This window comes from Capra hircus, chromosome 4 (genome assembly GCF_001704415.2).
Source record: "Capra hircus breed San Clemente chromosome 4, ASM170441v1, whole genome shotgun sequence".
NCBI classification, from domain to species: domain Eukaryota; kingdom Metazoa; phylum Chordata; class Mammalia; order Artiodactyla; family Bovidae; genus Capra; species Capra hircus.
The window spans coordinates 88,437,557-88,462,439 of NC_030811.1; the positions used below are offsets into that span (position 1 = coordinate 88,437,557).

At 36.5% G+C, this 24,883-nt stretch overlaps 1 protein-coding gene across 7 annotated transcripts; it reads left to right on the forward strand.

Moving 5' to 3' along the window:
* TRA2A (transformer 2 alpha homolog) lies at window positions 4,995-24,471 on the forward strand. Of its 7 annotated transcripts, none has more exons than XM_018047314.1 (9): window positions 4,995-5,215; window positions 5,744-5,833; window positions 14,768-15,488; window positions 18,562-18,727; window positions 19,634-19,822; window positions 21,525-21,640; window positions 22,618-22,743; window positions 23,054-23,121; window positions 23,295-24,471. In XM_018047314.1, the coding sequence occupies exons 4-9, from the start codon at window positions 18,695-18,697 to the stop codon at window positions 23,303-23,305; spliced, it is 543 nt and encodes a 180-aa protein (XP_017902803.1). In that variant the 5' UTR covers window positions 4,995-5,215; window positions 5,744-5,833; window positions 14,768-15,488; window positions 18,562-18,694; the 3' UTR covers window positions 23,306-24,471. The 7 variants fall into 7 exon arrangements, with proteins under 7 accessions (XP_017902803.1, XP_017902806.1, XP_017902805.1 ...); XM_018047317.1 differs by having other exon boundaries at window positions 15,355-15,488; XM_018047316.1 differs by lacking the exon at window positions 5,744-5,833 and having other exon boundaries at window positions 14,768-15,074; window positions 15,355-15,488.

Sequence of the window (24,883 nt, forward strand, 5' to 3'; positions counted from 1 at the left end):
ATGTGAGAGTTGGACCACAAAGAAGGCTGAGCACCAAAGAATTGATGCTTTTGAATTGTGGTGCTAGAGAATACTCTTGAGAGTCCTTTGGACTGCAAGGAGATTCAAACTAGTCAATTCTAAAGAAAATCAACCCTGAATACTTACTTATTGGAAGGACTGTTGCTGACGCTGAAGCTCCAGTACTTTGGCCACCTGATGCAAACAGCCAACTCACTGGAAAAGACCCTGATGCCGGGAAAGATTGAAGGCAAAAGGAGAAGGGGGTGGCAGAGGATGAGATGGTTAGATAGTATCACCAACTCAGTGAATTTGAGCACATTCCAGAAGATAGTGGAGGACAAAGGAGTCTGGTGTGCTACAGCCCGTGAGGTCGCAAAGAGTCAGACTAGACTTAGCAAATGGACAACAACAATAGGCAACACAAAAACACTTGAGGAAGCTGAGTGAAGAGGATTCTTTGTACTATTTTTACAACTTTAAAAAACAATAAGCTTGAAATTATTTCAAAATGAAAAGAGAAAAATAGAACTTTGTTCAAATAATTATTATCCTTCAAAATACTGTCTCTGAAATGTTATTTCTTGTAAAGTTGTGAAAACAGTTTTTGACTTTTTCTTTTGAAAGTGCTTTCTGTATCAGTATAATGCGACACAAGAAAAGCAGTTTCTTGCAATATTAAAAAAAAAACTATTATGGAAAATTTAAACAAAAAACCTGTTTGTTTCCATCATGACCTCTTACATATCCATTACCCAATTTTAACAATAAGTATCCTCATTATATTCACAATATATATTTATTTATTTGGGTTCTTTCTGGAATAATTTAAAGCAAGTCCAAGATGTCATTTTATGGTAAAGATTTTTTTTCTTTAAACATATCTGCCTTAACATTATTACATCTGCTAATATTAATTCCTGAAAATGGTCAAATTCCCAGGCTTAATTCAAATTTTGGTGTCTTGAATCAGTTGGTTTGAATCAAAATCATGAGGCACATATTTGATTATGTCTCTTAAGACTTACTTTTTGATAGCTCACCTTCCTCTTATACCCTTCTTTTTAAATTTATTTAATTTGTTGGGGAAATCAGGTTATTTGTCCTATGAAACCTGATTACTTCTTCTTGATGTTTGGTCAGTTTTTTAAAACGTATTTGTCTATCACCTATATTTCATATAAATTGCTGGTTAGGTCTAAGCCTTAATCAGATTTGAATTGAATTTGAAGGAATCATGAATACTTAAAGAAGGTGCTTTGTAGTTCTTACTTGATCACATCAAGAAGTATCTCACTTTTAATGGTACTAAGATTGACTGAGGGACTTCTCTGGTGGTCCAGGGTCTGAGACACCACACTTCCAGTGGAAGGGGCCCTGGTTTGACTCCTGGTCAGAGAACTAGATCCTGCATGCTGCAACAAGACCCAGTGAAGGGAGGTTCAAATGGTGTCTGGCCTATTCCATCTATCTTTTTTAAAAGTAGATGTTATAAACAAACAACTCAATCAAAAAATGGCTTAAGAGTCCGCCTTGCATGGTAGGGGATGAGAGTTTGATCCCTGGTCAGGGAACTATGATCCCATGTGCTGTGGAGCTACTAAGCCCCTGGGCCACAACTACTGAGCCCATGTGCCACAACTGAGCCCCAACACAGCCAAGTAGGTGGATAAATGCTTTTTTAAGTCTACAACTAATAAATGCTGGGGAGGATGTGGAGAAAAAGCAACCCTCCTACACTGTTGGTAGAAATGTAAATTGGTGGAGAGTTTGGAGGTATCTTTAAAAATTAAAAATAGAACTACAATATGATCCAGCATTCTCACTCCTGGGCATATGTTCAGAGAAAATCATAATTTGAAAAGATTTATGCACCCCAATGTTCACTGCAGCACTGCTTTCAATACCCAAGACATGAAAGCAACCTGTCCATTGACAGGTGAATGGATAAAGATGTGATATAGATATATGTGTGTATATATATATGTATATATATATACATACAACTTGGTGACTAAACAACATACATATATTTGTATATATGTATTGTATGTATATATACACACACAGTGGACATAACTGTAAAGCAATTATCCTTCAATTAAAAAATAAATTTAAAATTAAAAACAAAGAATGGAATAGTGCTATTTGCAATAATATGGATGGACTCAGAGGTTATCGGGTAAGCTAGATGGAGAAAGATAAATATATAATATAGCTTATATGTGGAATCTAAAAAATGAGATTAATACAAAAAAAGTTATTTATAAAACAGAAATAGACTCACAGTCATACAGTTTGGTAATTCATAGCTCCAGAGGGAAAAGGTGGAGGATAAATTGGGAGTTTGGGATTAAAATACACACACTGCTACTACTGCTAAGTCACTTCAGTCGTGTCCGACTCTGTGCAACCCCAGAGACAGCAGCCCACCAGGCTCCCTCATCACTGGGATTCTCCAGGCAAGTACACTGGAGTGGGTTGCCATTTCCTTCTCCAATGCACTAAAGTGAAAAGTGAAAGTGAAGTCGCTCAGTCGTGTCCAACTCCTAGTGACCCCATGGACTGCAGCCTACCAGGCTCCTCCGTCCATGGGATATTCCAGGCAAGAGTACTGGAGTGGGGTGCCATTGCCTTCTCTGAAATAAACACACTACTATATATACAATAGATAACCAATAAGGACCTACTGTATAGCACAGGAGACTATACTCAACAGCTTATAAAAACCTATAATGGAAGAGACTGTAAAAAATGAATTTTATATATACATAGATAACTGAATCACTTTATTGTACACCTGAAACTAACACAATGTTATAAATCAACTATATTCCAATAAATATTTTTTTACAAAGCCAATGTTATAAGATTTCCCTGATGGGCCAGTGGTGAAGAATCCACCTGCCAATGCAAGGAACATGCCACTGGATCAATCTCTGGTCCAGGGTGATTCCACAGTATGCTGAGCAATTATGGTCCTGTGCCACAACTACGGAAGCCCACAAGCCCTAGAGGCCGTGCTTGAGTAGCCCCACTCTTGGCAACTAGAGAATGCCCAAGGAGCAAAGAATATCCAGAGCAGCCAAAAATATAAATAAAAATTTAAAGCAGATAGTATATATGGTCAGCTCTATCAACAGCAGACACAGTCAAGTCTTGAAATCTAGACCAGGGGTAGAAATCTTAATAATGTTCTTCAATTACCTTTCCTAACATAGAACTGTGGTTGAAGGTTCACATCAACCTTTCATCACAAAGTATTATGGGGAAAAAAAGTTTTATGAGGAAACTAATTTTAAAAATGCAAAATGCAAATAAGGCTCAAAGTCATCTCAGAAAGTATCACCACGATTTGAAACCAAATATTCAAAAGCGGAGACATTACTTCGCTAACAAAGGTCCATCTAGTCAAGGCTATGGTTTTCCCTGTGGTCATGTATGGATGTGAGAGTTGGACTGTGAAGAAAGCTGAGCACTGAAGAATTGATGCTTTTGAACTGTGGTGCTGGAGAAGACTCTTGAGAGTCCCTTGGACTGCAAGGAGATCCAACCAGTCCATTCTAAAGGAGATCAGTCCTGGGTGTTCTTTGGAAGGAATGATGCTAAAGCTGAAACTCCAGTACTTTGGCCACCTCATGCAAAGAGCTGACTCATCGGAAAAGACTCTGATGGTGGGAGGGATTGGGGGCAGGAGGAGAAGGGGAACGACAGATGATGAGATGGCTGGATGGCATCACCGACCCGATGGACGTGAGTGTGAGTGAACTCCGGGAGTTGGTGATGGAGGGAGGCCTGCTGCTGCTGCTGCTGCTAAGTCGCTTCAGTCGTCCGGTTCTGTGCGACCCCATAAACGGCAGCCCGCCAGGCTCCCCAGTCCCTGGGATTCTCCAGGCAAGAATACTGGAGTGGGTTGCCATTTCCTTCTCCAATGCATGAAAGTGAAAAGTGAAAGTGAGGCTGCTCAGTCGTGTCCAACCCTTAGCGACCCCACGGACTGCAGCCTACCAGGCTCCTCCATCTGTGGGATTTTCCAGGCAAGAGTACTGGAGTGGGGTGCCATTGCCTTCTCCGACAGGGAGGCCTGGTGTGCTGCAATTCATGGGGTCGCAAAGAGTCGGACACGACTGAGAGACTTCAGTTTCACTTTGCACTTTGATGCATTGGAGAAGGAAATGGCAACCCACTCCAGTGTTCTTGCCTGGAGAATCCCAGAGACGGGGAAGCCGCGTGGGCTGCCGTCTATGGGGTCGCACAGAGTCGGACACGACTGAAGCGACTTAGCAGCAGCAGCAGCCGACAGATTTGGGAGTTTTGACTATGAAGATTTATAGAAACATCTGAGTTTAAAAAGACTAGTTAGGGAACTTCCCTGGTGGTCCAGTGCAGGGGACAAGGTTTGAATAGTCAGAGAACTAAGATCCCACATGTCTCAGGGCTACTGAACCAGCACCCCTCAACCTGAGAGTCCCCATGCCACAACTAAGACCCGCACAGCCAAAAATAAATATATAATTAAATAAATTAATTTAAAAAGATTAGCAGGGAAATAAGCATTATTTTAAAAATTGACACAGTTGTCTCAGGGAGGAGTGAACTCATTATAAATTCCATCTGTGAATAAATTACTTCAATAGCATGACAGCAAATGCTGAAGAAAAGTTGAGTGCTGACTGCAACCATTCAAAATAAAAAACCTACTAATTATGAAGACGATTCCAGTTTTTTCTGTTCCATCTAAATCCACTTGAAAAATATATAAAGGGACTAAAGTCAATAAAAGCTTATGTGGTGACTGAAAATCCTCAAAAGGACTGACGCTTAAGAAGGAGTCTGAAATTCGAACGTCAGGTGGGCGGTCGGTTCCGAGGCGTGGAGGGTCAGAGCTTCTGCTGCTGGCGTTGCTAGGCCCAGGCCACCACAAAGCCTCCTTGGGGGCGGGGCCTCTTGACGTCACAGAGACGCTCCGCCCCTTACGTCGTACACTAGGGAGGCCAGAAGGTTTCTGGCGGTGCCGGCGCCATTTTGCCGGAGCCTGCGACCGAGTGGGAGTGGAGTGGAGCGGCCGTTGTTGCCGACTCTTTCCTCCTCCCCACGGTCCAGTCAGCGGGTTGATTAGGCCATCGGCCCTCAAGCCGAGACTTGTCTCTTATTTAGTTCTGGGGAGCGCCTGGCCGACATGAGTGATGTAGAGGAGAACAACTTCGAGGGCAGAGTGAGTACAAAGCCGCGGGAGCCGTCTTCGGCGGCGGCCCCGATGCTCGGGGTTTCACGGGGACGAGCGCGGTCGGGCGGGGTTGCGGGGAGTCCTGCGGGGTCCCGCTGGGAGCAGCCTCTGGAGCCATCGAGGTCGCTTCTTCACATCCCAAGATGGCTTCTGGGTTACACTCTTGCCCCAAATATCACGGATCACCCCCCTTCCCCCCTTTTTTGGAGATTGACTGATAGCCGGACTCCTGGGTCCGATTCCCACCCCCCCCGCGGGGCACCTTGCCTTCTCCCCACCCCGAGGCTCCTTATCGCTGTTCCAAGGTGTGGGTCCCCGTCGCGGTGGGGCGGGAGGAGACGGCAGGGAGTTCCCCTCCGGCCGGATAGTGGTAGGTGCTTCCTGCGGTGGCGTTTCTGGCGACCCCGAGCATCGTAGAGGGTCTCGGGGTCGAAAGTGCGCGGGGCTGCTGTCCGGGCGGGGAGAAGCTGGCGCGGGACTAGCTGGGGCCTGTGTCTCCTTGGCTCTCTATTGCAGTGAGCGGCCGCGTCTCTGTTGGAACCGGCGGCGTTGCGTCTATAAAGGCGAAAGCCTTGAGGTTGAAGGTGGGACGAGCCCAATGAAGTGGTTAGTCAACGACCGCACCGACCCTTAAGCGTTCTTAAGACGAGAGCTGTGAGGGGAAAACTACGCAAGGAGCCCTTCTCCTTTAATGTCCCTTCTGCTTTCTTTTCACTTCAAAATGAATGTGGAAATGCTACAACGCCTTATTTTTCTAATTCCTTAATGTTGGGCTTTTTTTTTTTTCTTTCTTTCTTCCTTATATCTCAACTTCCAATGCTTTTTCTCCTATGACCTTTAAACACTCACCACTCCTTTACAGGTTTTTACGGTAAAAAACAAAAAGGACTCTTCTGTCTTAATCTTACATAACTGAACAAATTTCATTGCTCAGTATTTTTACAATAGTTTGTGCTATTCTCTTAACTCAAAAAGGTTACCTGAAAATTCCAGCCCCTCTCTCTCCCATTTCTCTTCTCGACCCATCCTCCAGCAAAGAGGGCTCGAAGTTTTTCATTATTTTGGATGATGAATATAAACATCACAAAGATACCTTATCCTCAGCTTAAAGATACTAGGGCGTTTAGCAGTGATTGGGTTATATTTCGGAAGTTACCCTTGTAGTGAAAATTGATGGAAGTGAGATAGTGTAAAACCCTGTAAAGAAAACAATCCCCAGGCAGCATTTTCTGTGTTGGCATTCTGGTCACTAGGGGAAACGCATCAAAAACACTTTAGGTGTGTGCTGGAAGGAATGAGTTTTGTCTTTTTTTAGACGCTCATAAGCATCTGGAAACAGATAAACCAGAAGAAGGTCGATTTAGACTTTTGTTCTTTTTGAGTTTAAGACAAAAAAGCTATCTTGAATGCCTTTAAGATTGGTTTTCTCTATTAAAATCTGAAGCCTGTAGATATCAATGAATTACCTGCTCATTTTTTAGGGCTAAGTATTGATGGTCCCAACAAAACTTTTTAAAAAATCATGTAGTACTTGGTAATAGGTAGTCGTAAGCTGCTTCTTGTTTTGAAAATGTTAGCTAATAATGGGAAGAAATCTTACTGTCAGTTAAGTACAGTTTTGGGGAGTTAATGTTTGTTTTGGTTTGTGGGAAATTGAAGAGAACTACTTTGGGGACCTTATTTTCCTTTGAGGTCTTACCTTTTTTTTGGGGGGGGGGGTCATCAAATTGAGAAAGTTGGCAAGTTCTAGGTAATTGTTACCTTACCCAGCTAAGAAAGTAATAGATGTAAGATTACTACACAATTTTAAGCTAAAATGCATGTCGGCATTAACTATATATTTTAATAGGAAAAGGCATTTTTACCTTTTCCTCCTCTTTTACAGTGTTCGTGGTCATAGAAATACTTTTTCACATCTGATACCCAAGTGAATGAACTCAGTATGTTCACCAGTTACCTTCTGTTTTTTGTTTTTTGTTTTGGTAGGTTGAGGTAATTGTCTTTGTTTATAATTGGAAGAAGAATTGGAAGAGTGGGAGACAGTTTTCTGATGATGTACTTTTTTGTTGTTATTCTCTTAAAGCAGTTTCATATTCAGCAGTGCTTTTAGTTTTTAAACTATAGTGCCCTTGGTTTTAGAAAATAAAATTGTTGTGTTATCTTTGTACGTAAATGTAATAACGTTTTAGAGAGTCTCAGAAAAGGATTTTTAAATGGTGTTTCTGAAATGTGTTAAGTAGTTGTTATACTTCAAACTTTTTGATTAAAACAAAGAAAACATCAATAGGTCAGTGTTAAAGATTTCATTTCGTTTATGTAAGGAATAAACAACATAATGTTAACCATATCTTATTGAAAAGATATTTAAAAGTAGAGAGTGACTCTATGGAAACTTTGAAACATATTAAAGAAACAGGATTGATACTAATAGTTCCTTCTTTTATAGCATTTTACAATCTCCCCCCTCACCATCTTTGACATATTTTCTAATTTACAATGGCTGGAGAACTCTTACATTTTAGAAATTAAAAACTGATACCCAAAAGACAATGCAGCCAGGAATCTGAGATTTGCAAGTCCCAATCCATTGCTTATTGCATGCAAAAAATATGCTATGTATATATTTTGATTACTTTCTTAAAGGAGCACACACTACATGTCAGTGTCTCAGAGCTGTTAATTGAGTTTGCTAAAAACAATTACAAGAACTTAATTTTCCATTATAGATAATTATCTCTTGAGTTTCCTAAAACATAAAAGAGCTTTACAAAAGAAAATATAGTTTGCTGAATTTTTGTTAAAAGTCACCCTAGCAGTTAATCAATCATATTCCCTTCGAAGGTATTAAGTATCTCTTAACTTTTTTGTAAAGACCAGATGTTCTCAAAGGAGAGAATTTGGAGTCTGATTTGTGATAACTGATAGCTCAAATCTGGGTAAAAGTCAGAATATAATCAACTGTATGATAGAATTAATAAGAAATTCTGAAAATGAAGTTGAATGATTTTGTGAGCCGAGAGGAAAGGAAAAGTTATTTAGTATGTAAAACTTAACACTGCATATTATGATAAGGGAAATACGAATATTGATTGTAAGAATGAGACAATGGGGAGGTTGCTAGACTACATAGGCTTGACTGTAGTCAGATAGTGGAGGAGTTTGATTTCTAGATTTAGGAATTTGGACTTAATCCAATATGTGGTAAGGAGCCATCGATAGATTCTTATGAGAGTAGCATAATGAAAGGAATTTGTTTCTTTAGAACAGAAAATAGCAGGAAGAGCAGCAGGGCACACTTAAAATATTTAAGGAAGGAGCTTATGAAAAGTCTTATCTAAACTGGACAGCAGTGGGATGTAAAGAATGAGCATAGAGGAGTTCAGGGGATCCAGAAGAATAGCGATACTTATTAAAATAAGTCCATTTGCTTGATATGTGCATCAAGGTAACAGAATTTTAAGTGGAACTATCTTTATTTGGAGTTAGGAGTGAGATTGGCACTTGAGCTGACTTTTTTTTGCATGTCATCTTCATAAAAATAACGAATAGTTTGCTGTGTACAACTTCAACTAAAATTAGGATTTCAATCTCAAAAAATTTTAGTATCCTTGATAGAAATTAAGGGGAATGGAAATTAATATTTTCTTGTTATTTTACTTATTCCCCTCTTTAAATTTGAAATTTTAAAAATTAAAAAAAAAATTTTTTTAATGAAAACAATGGCCCTGAGTTTTTAATCTAGGTTAAGGATTCTTTATCATGTAGGAGTCTATCTTATAATTACATGATTGTGTATACTTAGTAGAATTGCTGAAGAGGAAGGATACTACTTATTCCGGCATTCTGTTTTGAGAGGTTGTTCTGGCTTCTTGAGTAGCTGGGATATTTTTAAGAGACCCTAGTATTGCCATTCTTAATATATGAGATGATTAACTGGATAGTAAAAGTGAAGAGCAAAACGCAAATTCATCTATCAATTTAGAATTTAAATTTGTGTGTGTTAAGATATTTTGTTAAAGAATATCAAAAATAGGGGAAGATTTTTTGTTTTTTCTTATTTGAAACCTGTTTTGTAATAATAAGGGTGATGACTATGCCATTAGAAACCCAGCATGGCCACTGGTTTCTTTTTTTTTTTAAATCCCTCTTTTTTTTTTATGAATACAGATAAAATTGAAATACCAATTTTATAGATAAGAATGTTAGCAGTTTAGGTTTAAAAAAAAAAAAAACTTAGTCCAGCGTCTTCAGCAGTTTAATTTTACATATCTCATCACGTCAACCAGTTGCAAAAGAGTAAGGCTTCCGTTCTTTTAGTACGAGTATTGTTAAACTTAGGGACTAGTCTTGTGTCTCTTGAGTTTAATTTTTTTTCCTGAAGTAATATGTATCCAATTTTAATACTTTTTTGTTCTCCCCATCCATTTATTTAAGCAGAGAATTTGTAAAACTTAGGAAATGTTTTAACATTCAAATTTTTATATTTGAGATTCTTTCGCTGAAGGGTGCTCATTTGCTCAATCTAAGCAGAAGGTGGGATTTTTAAAAGGAACAGTACAACCAGTTGTACCCAGGATGCCTAACTGTACTTCTACAGATTTGCCATAGTTACTACTTATAATTTGTACCATTCCTAAAATGAGTATGAAGAGTCATGGGATCTGAAAGTCTATCAAGGGATTTTAATATTTAGAGATGAGTCATTTTTTACAATACAGATAAACTTTGTTTATGGACTTAATTTTGTAAATGAACTGAAGTTACGTCCTTATGGTATAGTGTGTAGTATACAAGCGTAAAAATGGCCTTGAGTAATCAGCATAAGTTTTTTCAGTTGAGTTCAGTCGTGTCCAGCTCTTTGCGTCCCCATGAATCGCAGCACGCCAGGCCTCCCTGTCCATCACCATCTCTCGGAGTTCAGTCAGACTCACGTCCATCGAGTCAGTGATGCCATCCAGCCGTCTCATCCTCTGTCGGCCCCTTCCCCTCCTGCCCCCAGTCCCTCCCAGCAGAGCTTGTAAATGCCGTGAAAAACTCTTGATAGCATCAGTGGGTGCTCAGTCATCATGTAACTAACCCTGAGACCCCTCCCCTTTGGGTATAAAAGGTATATATCCTCAAGCTGAATGAGTTAATACTTCCTGTTCACACGTCATAACCAGTTTAGTAGGATAGAAGTGAAGATGAGAAAATGGTAAATGATTGGATGGGGAATCAGTAAACACTGTAAAAAGAAAAAAAATGAGAAGGAAATAATGAAAGAAAATGTGATTTCCCCTCCTTCCTTTAAGTTACTGCCATAATGTAGTTCTGTATGATCTTTATTGTCTCATGATTTTCACCAAAGTGTGAGAGACTAGGCCTGAACAGTCTGAGGCAGAAGAAAAGTTAAATTTTTTCCTTGAAGCTAAGGCCCTATCATCTTACTTACTCAAGATTTGTAAATACTCCGTAACACTAAAAGATGAGAACATAAGTAGGAAATTTTGTAATGGCTTCTTAGTGGTTTGTTTTAATATGACTAAACTACTTTAGTCCTTTTACATTTATTTTCTATACCTTTGAAGTTGCCACTTATGCTCTAGCTTTTTGGACAACTGATCATAGCATATAAACTGACTAGTTAATGAACCTCGTTTAAAGTTAAAGGAAATTTCCTGGTGGTCCAGTGGTTAGGAATCCATGTTTCACAGGGATCAAGGGTTTGATCCCTGGTCAGAGAACTGAGATCCCACAAGCCACATGGCATGGCCTAAATAAAATTTGTATGAAAGATTTGTAAATTTTACAGGTAATTTCACTGTGTGCATGAGTTTAAATTTAACTGCCAATTCTTTAATAATTTGTCTAACACATTGCCAAAACTATTCCAAACTTCAGAGACTATAAAGACATACAGGTTAGAATATCTGTGAGCCTTTGTAGATACAAAAACCACTTTAATCTCACTTAAGATGCAGCATACTGGACTTTAAAAGAAGGTAAATTATTTTAAATAGCTAATGTTTGAGCAGTTGGTATTTTCTTTTTAAGAAATTGCTCTAATACTAGTTATGGATTAAAAAGTGAAAATATTTTTTTATAAGCTTAAGGATCTATAAAAGAAACAGCTTAATACTCAAAAGGAAGGAAGCAGAACTGCTATAAACTGAAAGACTGAGATACATGAATTGAATAAACACAGACTGTTGTCTACAAGTCCTAAAGAATGAAATTCTTAGTACAATAAATATAAGTTATTTGGGTAATTTAAATCCCTCCCACCCCCAAGTATAGTTCACCTAAACGTGCTAGTATGTTTCTGTGAAAATCTCTCAATCTTACAAAGTAGTAGGGAAATACATTTTGAGAATCTGTCTTAAAAACTTAGGCTATATTCACATAGACTTGGACTTCTGTAAATTTGGCACGATTACTTGGCATTTGCCTTGGAATTTGCCTTGTCATAATATTAGAATGGGCTATAGCATAACGTTTTTATTGGTTTATTTTAATGGGCTTTAAGTATTAAGCATACATATGGTTGGAATTTGTTTTCCACCTATAATATACTAGCTGTATTAAAAGACACTGCAGTTATTTGCTGTAGGATTTTTTCTCGTTCTGCAACTACATGTGCGTATTTAATAAACTTTTTCCTGATTAAAAAGTAGTACATGGTTATAATATTTTTACACATAGATAATTCTTAGATTGAGTACATGGTCTTGGTATATTTATACATAGACAATTCTTAAACTGCTTGTATGGGATACACTATAGTAGTTTCTTAGAAATCGTAGCTAGCTCCTTTTTATTTTTGGCTGTGTACTTCAGCTACCACTAGAGGCATCTTGTTAATAAAGAGTAGTTAAAAAAAAAAAAAAAAAAACACTAAGCAGGTTGTGCTGTGAGAACTTTCTGCCCAGCTCCTGGTTTATAGTAGGTAAGGTAGACTAGAAGCCTACTTAAGATCTATTTCTATTAAAATTTGTGATATGACTTGGTTGAGTCATTAATCTGCCCATTTCAAGTAGGCACTGTATTGGTTGGTGGGTCCAGATGCAGGTTACTTAGGAATTGGCAGAAGTTCTTGACAGATTTAAGAGCAGGTTAAGTAGTCTCTAGTGAAATGGGACAGATAAAACCCTTCTCAATATTTATTTTTCTCTTTGCAGTTTCGATTCCTTTTCCAAATTCTGAATAGTTGTATGCATTTCTTTGGGAAAAGTTGATATTACCATTTCATAATGAAGATAGTCAAAGATGGAAAAGAATAATCTAGCATTTGTCCACAAAGGGCTTATTATAGTCTAATTTCTAATGCACAGTGACGAGTAAAAGTTTTTTATGCTCTGTAGTTTTATTTTTAGTTTAAGTTTACTGACAGTTGTTGGTTTACCTTTTCAGCTAGATGTTTCTAAATTGTTTTTGGAAGTTAAAATGACTGACATCTTTATAAGTTAAAGGGGGAGTTATGAGCACTCTTTCTTAACCTTGAATGATTCCATGAAAAAAATAGATGCATTTTGAGGTTTCCCTGATACAAAAATTGAAGGGTAGGTAACAGAGGAGGTTAGGTATTTGTGACACCTTGGATAATAAAAACCAAAAGATATTCTGTCATATCTTAGCTTTTGCTAACAAAGTAAAAGGAAAATTATACATTTTCCAGTGGGTTGCTATCCCAGAAATGAGATTTAAAATTTAAATTGTTACTGAGTTACCTTGTTAACATTAATACCTAAAAGGTGGTTACTTTCAGCACTATTGAATAACTTTCTACTATTGTTTTTATGGTGAAAGTGAAGTTGCTCAGTTGTGTCCTACTCTTTGCAACCCCAGGGTCAGTAGCCTACCAGGTTCTACCGTCCATGGGATTTTCCAGGCAAGAGTACTGGAGTGGGTTGCCATTTCCTTCTCCAGGAGATCTTCCCGACCCAGGGATTGAACCCGGGTCTCCCTCATTGTAGGCAGACGCTTTACAAGTCTGAGCCACCAGGGAAGTCTTTTAAGATAGAAGTCTTTAATATATAAACCTATTTCTGTCTTAAAAATTAAAGGTTTTAAGAGTATCAGAGCACACAGAACACAAAGTTTTTTGTGTATATAACAAGGGCTGTAGTGATGTTTGTAGATTTATACCAAGGGATCTGTTTATATAAGGGAAAGCCAAAAGAAAGGAGGGGGGTATATTTTTACCTAATGAAATATAGGTAATGAACTGGCCTATGAGACTTCAATGACAAATGAGTGGCCATACTTTTGTTTTTAGTCCTGAATATGCTGCTTTTACCGTTTCAGTGAATGAAAAAACCTAAATTGCTATGCCTGTTCCAGGCATCTGTCCAGAAATTTAGAAAGTATCTGAGATGTGGTGAAAGACTTTCTGTAGGTAAATAAATGGAGAAAGTGGATGTTGAACAGAAGGGTAGCTATGTATTTCAGTTTGTTTTTATCTGAAAAAAAAAAATAGGCCTGGCAGCATCAATAGTACCATTTTTGAAAAATAAGCCTGAAGGAAAACCTCAAGGAAGTTGGATGATAATCTTAATGACATAAATGAAAATTGGTGGAAAATGGGTTTGTTTTCACTAATAATCAAGGGTTAAGTGGACAGAGAAACCAAACTGTCCATCCTGCTTTGGTCATAAGTTCTTCATATGTCTATCAAAATTTTAAAAGCAGGCTTCTAATAAGTTTTAAATGATTTGGAAAGTTTTGATTTATATCCAATTTTTTTAGAAGCCAGTCGGATTTCTCATAAATGATATAGTCACTGAAGGGAATATACGTATGCATAACTATATAAAATATGCAAAAACTATGAAAAAGATAGGATAAACAATAAAGACCATGATACTAATTTACAACTACTAGGAACTTAAAAGCCAAAGGGGAAATTTTTAAAATTTTATATTTCTTCCCCACCCTTTCTTTTTTTTTAGTATGCTTGTTTTATTTCAGATTGTATCTTTCTGGTTAAAGTCAGAGTAAGCAAAGATAGTGGTCAAACAATCAGGAAATGTTAGTAATTTTACTAATTGTGTTTTGCTTCTCTGAACCTCAGCATGTGTCCTATAATAGGTGAGTTTAGATAGGTGTGTTCAGATATTCCAGCCTGTGATGCTTTGCTTTAACTATATCTTGGTATCTTAGCCCGGCTTAGGGAAAGCTTATTTTGAGATCATTGGGAATCTTCAGGTTATAAATTAGTGAAAACTTAAGACATAGGTATGGGGGGATTACAGTTAATGTTAGAGTTATGCTTGAATTAAGTATTTATATTAAAACTGCTCACATTTTAGGAACTAGGATGAAACTTGGGAGGAGGGTGAACAGTATGGTAAAAAACATTTAGAGAAATTCAGTAAATTCTCTTTAATTGTTAGAAACTAGAGTTTTGAAAAATTTTAAAGATTATAAAATTGTTTTTTTAATAAACTAGTTATTTGCACTTTACCTGCTGGCTTTTCCATTTGGTAGATAACATTCTGAACTCCAGCAGAGTTTTATAATCCCCACGTGCTTAAATATACTAAATGTTCTTTTTCCATTAAGGTTAATGTTCGTGAAGAAATTGAAGAGTTTTTTCCAAGAATGTGGAAGATAAATCAAGATAAAAGAAGGCTAATGAAAAGTATTAAAGATCAGAAAATTAAAATTGAATGGGGGAAAAAATTGAACAGAAGATTGGTCAGATAGAAGCACTTGAATATTTTTTAAGGCTATTTTGAATTGTTTTGGGGAAGAATACACGAAGTATGAAAAATGAAAAACTCAATGAAGAATGAAGAGAAGTAGAAAGCAAGAGTGAAGTAGAATTAAAAGAATCTGGAAGAATGAATGGGTCCTAGGTTAAGTAAATGTATGGTTTATGTTCCAGTGTCTGTATGATCAAGTTGTAGATGAATTTGCATGATTACTTAGTTAATAGAGAATTGGTGATCTGGTTCAAGTAGGGAATTATTGAGGACAGTTAGCAATATTAACAATGGGTTATTAATGAGCTGAAATTTTTTCTGGAGGGTGTTGCCTAACCATTTGTTTTTCAGGAGCAATCAATATAAATAATTACGGTACTTTAAATGTTAGGTGTTAGGCATCTATGTGACCAGTGCCATTTGTAATACTGTCTTCTTTGTTAGGAGTCTCGCTCTCAGTCAAAATCTCCAACGGGAACTCCTGCTCGTGTAAAATCGGAGAGCAGGTCAGGATCTCGTAGTCCATCAAGGGTTTCCAAACACTCTGAATCCCATTCTCGATCAAGATCAAAATCCAGGTAAGTGTTTAAAATAATATGTGAGTGTGTTTAAAATGCTTTTCTTGGATTTTTCTGGGCAAAGTGGTTTTTATCAAATCCCTCATTTTTGTTGCAATTTTTTTCTGGAAATTTTGCTTAAAATCATGAAATTTTTTTTTAACAATGGAGTTTAGAAATCAATGGTATGTTACAGATATAAAGACTTAGATAAGGTAGAATAATTTGTTAGCTCTATTAGTCTAGAGCTGTTACTTGTTAATACAAATTAAATATGTGTTGATTGATTTAAATGTGCTTGGCATTTGAGGGTTATTGTTTGATATTATTTCAGCAGTATTTGCACAACAAAAAGATAATTTTTTCCATTGGCGACTTGGCATACAATTTAATGCAGAAAAGGTTGATATATGTATGTGGTACTGGTTATCAGAATGATTTGAGCTTTTTCAAGTTTCACATTACAGCTGCATTCTTTAACTGAAAATTTTGACTCAGGTCCAGGAGGGAACTCTGATGGTCTGATCAGATAAATTGTTGGAAAGTGGTGCTAGAGTGATTCAGAGTTCCAGCCGCTTCCCCTGATTACAACAAAGACTAGTGAGCCATTGCAGGGTTCACTGTTTCAGAGATCTCAGGTGTACTGTTGTGGAGTGGTGGGAGGAACAGTTAAAAGCAATCTGGACAGTTATTTTTATTTTGATAAGTCATTGTAATTTCTTGATTAAAAGACATAGTTTATGTCTCTGAATAGTGTATGCTTGCAGGGGGACATGAAATAGGAATCGAAGGCTGTACTTTTCTTGTAGTCTACAGTTAGTTCTTTTTCTCTGTTGTATCCAGGATCCAGCCTAGTGCTTGATTTGCTAACCACTCTACATATTTAACTGAATCCACATGTGCAGAATTGTGCTCCATAGAGTTCGGGTGTGGAAACAGAAGTGAGCATAATTTCATTTTAGGACTTTTGTGGTTGCTACTCTCAGCCTAGAGTATTCTTCCCTCATGATATTCTCAAATCATCACTTGATTCAGTTTTATGCTCCTGTACCACTGGAGAACATTAAATACCAGTGCACACACACTATTCCCTTACTCCTATTTTTTTTTCTTGATATTTGTCACTGTCTGACTTAGAGAAAGGATAGGCACTCATGTCACTTTTCATTGCTTTAGTCTTCCTTCAGTATCTGTTGGCAAGGGGCAGGATTGGTTCTCCTGCGGATGCCAAATTCTTAGATGCTCGTGGGTGCATGCTAAATCATTTCAGTCGTGTGACTCTTGTCAACCCTATGGACTGTAGCCCACCAGGCTCCTCTGTCTGTGGGATTCTCCAGGCAAGAATACTGAAGTGGGTTGCCATTTCCTTCTCCAAGGGAGCTTCCAGACCCAGGGAGTGAACCCTTGTCTCTTGAGTCTCCTGCGTGTGTTCTTCACCACTAGCACCACCTGGGAAGCCCCTCTCAGAGGCTCAAGTCCCTGATGTAAAATGGCATAGTACAGTCAGCCCTCCATACCTAGGACCAACACATTTAAATGTAACAGTTGGTATTTTATGTAACAACTAGTTTTATTAATATTTTTTATTTTTTAAATTGAAACTATAAATTAATGCTAAGGAAAATAGAAAACCCTGTTCAGTGTTCCTATATGGATACAAGTTTTTTCTTGTTCTACCCCACCTCCCCATGATTAATTTATTTTGGATAGTAGGCCATTCATGTTATTGTTTTCATTCCAACTCGGAACTGTTTGCCAAGGAACCTTTGCTCTTGGTATTCCTAGAACACTTTTCCCCTGCCTACCTAGTAAAATCTCCCAGCTTTATTGTTTAAATTTTCCGGCCCTTAGCATTTATAACATTTATTGAATGCCTCATAGAAGTTATTTTGTATGACTGTCATCACTACTAGTCTGGGTATTTAAGGATGGATCAGATGAATAGTAATAAGAAATTCCATTTTCTTTGCAATGAAAAGAATGTGAGTAATTGGAAATAATCAAACAATAGATGAACTGGGGAATCAGCAGTAGAAAAATTGGTGAGATACTGTAGAAGGTTTGAAAAAATGAAGACCATTAAACATGAGGACTGTTAGATTAGGGGGGCAGTTTAGGTTTTGATGAGTTAATTTAGCAGGTGCTAGATTGCAGCAGGCTAAGGAAAGACTGGAGAGGAAATGATACTTAACCGTGAAGGGAATATAGGACTATACTGAAAAGGTAATAAGACTCAAACAATTTTATTGTGATGGTAGTTGGTTGGTGGTTTGTTTATGTCTTTTTTTTTTCCATTTTAAGAGTATGGTATTAAATGCATTCATATTGCTGTACACTCATCACAGCCATCCATCTCCATAATTCTTTTTATCTTGTAAAACTGAAACTGCGAGTTAAACAAGGACTCTCATTCTCCTCCCCTTCCAGCCACTGACAAACCACCATCTTTCTTTCTGTCGATATGATTTTGACTACTCTTAAGTATCTCATCTAAGTGAAATAACAGTATTTGTCTTCTTATAACTGGTTTATTTCACTTGCCATAATGTCCTCAAGGTTTATCCATATTGTAGAGTATTAAATAATTTTCTTTCTAGTGCTAGTTGATATCTTTCTTTTTAAAGAAGGTGGAGCCTTAACACGTTTGTAAGGTAAGGTGAAAAGAGTTAACTAGAAAAAAGGAGGAGATGTAGTCTATAAGAGGAAGAATACTTTTTCCTCTAAAAGGATAAACAAGCTGAAAACAAGCAGGGATATACGTATAGGTCCTCGGAATTGTCAAAAGTTCAGAAAGCTAAAGTAAAGTGGGTGAATCACTAACAAAATTTGTAAAAATTTACTGTGCACATACCAAAAAAGACAGTTTACAAATAGAGAGCGCTCAAACCAAACATGGAATGAGGCTCAGTGGTATGTTATTAATACAAAGCAGCTTATAATGGTGAGCAGGCAGTGTCTCAAGTATTTGATGATTAAATTAATGACTAATCTGGTTTTGTCCAGAGAGCCTTTAGCTGGTGTCCATTTGTTTTTTATTTTTAACAGCGTTAGCCATTTGTTCCAGTATTTTTACCTAAATTTATTTCTCTCAAAGGTCGAGGTCAAGGAGGCATTCTCATAGACGTTACAGTCGATCCAGATCCCATTCTCACTCTCATAGGAGACGATCTCGAAGTAGGTCATATACACCAGAATACCGACGTCGAAGGAGCCGAAGTCATTCTCCAATGTCTAACCGGAGAAGACATACAGGCAGCAGGGTATATGGTTTTTTAAGTTAATGAAAACCTTTTATGTGTTTCCTGTGTCTTTAGTCATAGTATAAAATCTTGCTTTTGTAAGAGCTAGAGCACTGTTTAAAAGGGGTACTCCAGAAACATCCTTGGCTATATGAATATTGTTTATATTCATTCAAGTATATTTTCTTTTCTTGACTTTTGACTCATTAAAAGAAATTTGGGGGAAAACATGTTGCAAGAATTGAAATAAAAAGCTAACTTGAAAATATTGAGATTAAAAGTTTCACCATGGGAAGAGGGTAGCAAGGAAATACCAAGCTAACACTTATATTGAGCAATATGCAAAGTTCCTCAGTGCATTAATAAATGCAGTTAACCTTTCCGTGAGATAGGTTACCTTATTATTGATAAAGAAATTGAGTCTTGGATATGTGACGTTGAGGTTTGATTCTATTTAACGGTGATGGAGTCTGCTATTATTTAATGGTATTTTGAAATCAGCACATTAATTTTTCAAATCTGGAAAGAATACCCTTGCTAAAGAGTGAAAATAGAAGAGGGGAGTCTAATTAGCAATTGCAGATGAAGTCAGGTTGAGTACAGATCTATAGGGGATATAAAACATTTGAATAAACTAGAAATAGACATTAAAGATAAATTCTTAGTATTCTGAAAATTGCTGGACTAGTGAATTAGGGACGTTTTTATTCAGTCTATAACCTGAAGTATATTCTAGAGAAGGCTTGAGTGTACTATGAACTGTAAAATATAGCTCATCTGGTTTTTTCCTTTTAAATTCTTGTTTCCAAGTGATTTTGTGTATTGGGTGAAGTGCCCTAAGCAGAAGTATTTCTGTATGTTTGTTGTTGTTGTTGTTTTTGTTTTTTTTTTAAAATTTAGAGCTTAAATAACATCTTTATTCAACAGGCAAATCCTGATCCCAATACTTGTCTAGGAGTGTTTGGCCTCAGTTTGTACACAACAGAGAGAGATCTTCGAGAAGTATTTTCTCGATATGGACCGTTGAGTGGTGTCAATGTGGTTTATGACCAGCGAACTGGACGGTCACGGGGATTTGCTTTTGTTTATTTCGAGAGAATAGATGACTCAAAGGAGGTAATTTTTTGTAATTATTTTTGTCACTTTGAAAAATTTCTGATGTGCGTTATTTAGTATTGAGTTAACTTTTGAAAGTTGATTAATAAATTTCCAGTTCCATAAACATTATGTGCTCTTTAATTCTCTGACATAGTTTAAACTCTGCCTGTTAGTGTTAAAATTGGAATGTTCAGTTTCACTTTCCAGCTAAATTGCGTATAGGCATATCCTGATTAAAATCTGGCCTTGTGAAGTAGTTTATGAGTTACATGGAAAAGATGAAGTGTATACAACTGTTCTCTTTTGAAAAAGCCTTATTCGTGCTCTAAGCAAATGATTACATTGACTTTTAAAAAATTGTGTTCAGGTTTAATCAATCTGTTTAATTGTTTTGTCTGATTATCTCCCTGTCTATACAGAGCTTTGTTTTTCTATTCTCTTAATATTCATCTGTCATTCTGTTCTATAATGGAAAAAGTTGATACCTTTTCATTTTTGTTTAGTGCCCTTAATATGCCTAACAGAATGATCCCAGTCAATGTCAGAGATTTTAAATAGTGTTGTTGTAATGTACTAGGTAATGGATTGTAGAGGAAGCAGTAGGCTTGCCTTCAAAAGTTCATGGTGATTGAATTGAAAATTCCATTTTAAGGAATTTTTGAAGCTCATTTGTTAAAGAACAGAAGGTACTGGCTTGTCTTTTTTGTACCATTTAATATGTGACAGTAGTTGAGTGTAGGTCATTACTGCTTTTTGTATCAATAGTGTTTGGTTATAGTATAAACAGTCATATTAAAAGCATATCTTTCAACAGTAATAGATGCTGTTGACATCTGTTGTTTGTAAAGCAGGATGATATTAAACATCCTACAATGCACAGGATAGCCACCGACAACACAGAATTAACCACTGCCAAATGTCAGTGGTAGTGTCGTTGAAAAACCTGGATAAGTCTAACAAAATAATGCTGTCAGTTGAAAGGCATTTATATGATAGACATATACTGATAGACACTAGTGGTTTTTTATTGTTGCATATTTGTGTTTTGTTTTTTCCTGTTCTCAATAAAGGATAAAGGTGTAAATTTAGAAATACCAGGATATATGACCTGAAGTAAAAGTGCAGACAATATCACAGTTAAAATTTGTGTAAATATGAAGCTTGTTTGCCCTGCCTTTTGACACCCCTGCTCCTTAGGTTTATTTCTGAGTGAGGTAAAATGGAAATGACAGCTTCACTTAGTTTCAAAATGCTTCTTAAAATGTTAAAGTGGTTGATTTATTAATGCTTTTATTAGTACTAGTGCCAAAGGGCAGAATGATAGGGAATATGAGCACAGGTATAATCTTGGTGGCAGATGAGAAAGTTCCTTTGTATTTGAAGCTCACTAGGTGGCAGTATGTTATTTAAGGAATGGCTTGACTAGTTTAGACCTGTTCACTGAAAAGCACTTTCTGCTTTGAACTGCTCAGACTGAAGCTAGATTCTGAAGCCTCAGAATTCTGCAGGTTCTGTGGTTGCTTTGTAACTTTTAACACAAGCCTGCGAAAGTGTTCTTGTGTACATTGAAAATTCGTCATTATTGACAGGCATATAGCAGGAATTAAGATGTCAAGTCCTTGCTGTTTTTACTTGAAAGAAATGTTTACCAAATTTTCAGTTTTGAAAGTTTCCCCTTGGTAAATTATGGAAGACTTTCTGTGCCTATTCTCTTTTATAGGCTATGGAAAGGGCAAATGGAATGGAACTGGATGGTAGAAGAATTCGGGTGGATTATTCTATCACCAAGAGAGCACACACACCAACACCAGGCATATACATGGGCAGACCAACTCAGTAAGATTTTGAGTTTCCTAAGCTGAATTTTAAGAGTCAGAAAGCCACCAGAAATGTGTATACATCTTTGATTAATCAAAAGATAAAACTTTTTTCCCTTGTAATTAGAATTGAAAGTTATTTAATGTGTGTGTGTATATATATATATTATTTGAATCACTTTAATTTTTTATATGTATATTTGAGCAAGGGGACATTAAAACTAGTTGAAGTGCATTCCTAGCTCTTTTCTTGTATACGATAGAAAAATTATTAAATGTATGTATTAAAATGTATTAAATTATTAAAAGTATGCTTTTAAATACTTCTCATTCTATTTATGTGACCTTGGAAGCCTCTGTGTGTAGGAAAAAGTTTTTTAATATATTAAAACCAGAGAGTGAAAGAAGGAATATAGGCTTTCATTGAATGTGAAGCCTCTTGGGAGAAAAAAGGATTTGACAAGGAGAGCCCACTGAAAACTAAAGTGAAAATAATGTCCATATGATTAAGAGTTAGAAAAACAACAAGGAAAAGAGGGCTTAGAATTTAAATTCACTGATAGATGTTTGAACACCAGACCTTAACCTTTAGTGCTGGACTTCAGTATAAAGTAGTTAGTTTTCTTTGGTGTTCAGGCTTGGATACTTGTAAATTCTTGAGATTTATTAACTGCTTTTGAACTGGTCATAGAACACACATCTTAGTAATTTGGTACTTTTTCTCAGCACAGTGCTTTTTTTCACCATATTGAAAAGGTCTTACTGATTTGGCTAGTGCCTTATAATTTGTAGTTAGTGAAATTATTCTTGGCTATTTATGTTACAAATATCAAGCAGAATACCATAGGAGTCAACAAAGTAAGACATTGAAGTAACTGGCATGAAAGGGTTATTGTTTCTCTCTTAGCTTCGTCCATTTTATTTAAGCATCTATTTGTATTAAATGATAGAAAATAATCATTCCTGTTGATGTGGAATTTGCACCTTTTTCTACAGCAGTGGTGGTGGTGGCGGTGGCGGCGGCGGTGGAGGTGGGGGAGGTGGCAGACGTCGAGATTCTTACTATGATCGAGGATATGATCGTGGGTACGACAGATATGAAGACTATGATTACCGGTACAGGTAATGTTGTAACTTACAATTTCTGTTCTGAATTAGATGATAATAGTAGTATGGGCACTTTTAAGTTAATATGTATTGATAAAAATGAGTGAAATATGGGACTTCCTGGCAGTCCAGTGGTTGATACTCTAGTTGCAGTGCAGAGGCATGTGCATTTGTATCGGCCAATACTCACCTTGTATAGTTGGTGCGTTGAAAAATTAATAGCTTATCTTAGATCTGCTACTAGTTTGAATGATGAAATTTTTGTTTTTATCTGCTTCAGTGTAGTGATTATGTGCTTTGCTAAGTAATCTTTTATCTCCTACAGAAGAAGATCACCTTCTCCTTATTATAGTCGGTACAGATCACGATCAAGATCTCGATCCTACAGCCCAAGTATGTATACTTTCGCTTTTGTCACATTAAGAACCAAATTTGTAACTAATGGCTTAGTTTAGAAAATTAGGGTGTATAGTGACTGTAAATAGTTGGGAAAATATTAGGCAAGTGAAACTGTAATTGTCATTTGACTTAATTTTTTTTTTTTTTTTTTTTTTACTCTTTTGCAGGACGCTATTAATAAGCAGAGCAGTTGCAGTTGAGGACATCTTTTTCTCTTTTTTTAATTCTGGATTTCCCCAAGCTTCTAATCCTTTCTACTCCTCAAAAAGAACCCTTAAAAAATCTTTGGTTTGTTTAGCATCTCCACTTTGTCAATTGTATTGCTATTTTCCACCCCTTTTATTATATTCTTAAAGATGTAATTGTCATTTTTGAGTAGTTAAACATCTTGAGTAAAAAAGGAACCCCTCCGTGTTATGCTTTGTAAATGATTTTTTTGTTTTTTGCTTTTATGGAAAATTCACTCCTAGCTTATCAAAATGAGGAAAGAAATGATCTTTTTAAAGCTTCTTTTGTGTTAGATATTGTATTAGACATTGTATTAGAGGTCTGCATTTACTACAAACTCCTTTTTTAACTTTCTTTTGGGGAAGTTAGTAGTAGTTCAGTCAGGTCAAGTTTGTCTGGGGTGGCATGGAACAGTCAAATAGTTAAGTATAGAAAGTTTGAAGCTATAGAAGAAAATACGTACTTGGTCATTTCTTTTGAAGAACATAATTTTTGAACCCTAAAAATTACTTCTTTTTTTAGAAATGAAAAGCTTGTGGACTCCTATAAAACATGTTGTATTTAAAATACATTTGTTGAAACTTAAAAACGTAAAGTGTGATTTTTGTGTTGAATTTATTAATCAGTGAAGGACAGCCTTTATTATTTATTACTTAGAGCAATTGTATAATTGCTATTAGAAATTTTGGTATTGGGACAATGGTTTAGGCAGGCTGTTTGTATAGAGTTCTTAGAAGTAGTTGGGGGGGTAGTCTTCTTTCAAATAAAAGTTAATTTCTTTGAAAATGGGACTCTCTCTTTATTGTGGTACAGTGGGAAGATATAACTGGATTAATTTGGATTTCCTTTTTCCTAGTACTTTTGCATGCACCTAAATGTATAATCTGTGTCTCTTCTTGAAAAACCCTTTTCTTTCCTCCCTTTTTTGGTCAACTACCAATATTGATAGTATTCCGTGTTGAAGAAAAGATAAATAGTATGGTTTATTTCTTCAAGAAGCCCACATTCTAATGGGAAAACACATTTAAATAACTAGTGTAATGAAAGGGGAGGCTGTGCGAATGAAGAGGTGGATGATTTTTCAGGTGACCTTTAAGAAAAAGTATAGGAACATGAGCCTCCTTTGCTTTCTCCCTCAAAGCAATGGGAATAAAATTAGATTATTATGATCTGTATGCTAGCTCAGTGAGATCTATGGAATCCAAGTACCATAGATACCTTTTTTAAAAAGCTAACTTGCCACTAAGGGCTATCTTAGTGAATAAAGCTCTCTCTTGTTGGTCCCTACAGGAATTTTGTTCTTTAAGCCGGGTTATTTAAAGACTGGAAATCATTGCCCTAATGAATGAGAACATTAACTTGTTGACTGCAGGAATACTTTTAAAATATATGTATCATCAAAAAGTAAAAGTGTATGCACATATATATGTATAACATGTAAAGAGAATCACATTGCTGTATACATGAAAATAACAAAATAGTATAAATCAAATATGCTTCAATAAAAGTGTAAATTTCCAAAAAATAA

Coding starts and splice junctions, on each gene's coding strand:
- TRA2A (XM_018047309.1), top strand. CDS start 5,180: ATGAGTGATGTAGAGGAGAACAACTTCGAGGGCAGA. Junction 21,641..22,617: donor TACATGGGCAGACCAACTCA/GTAAGATTTTGA, acceptor CTTTTTCTACAG/CAGTGGTGGTGGTGGCGGTG. Junction 22,744..23,053: donor GACTATGATTACCGGTACAG/GTAATGTTGTAA, acceptor TATCTCCTACAG/AAGAAGATCACCTTCTCCTT.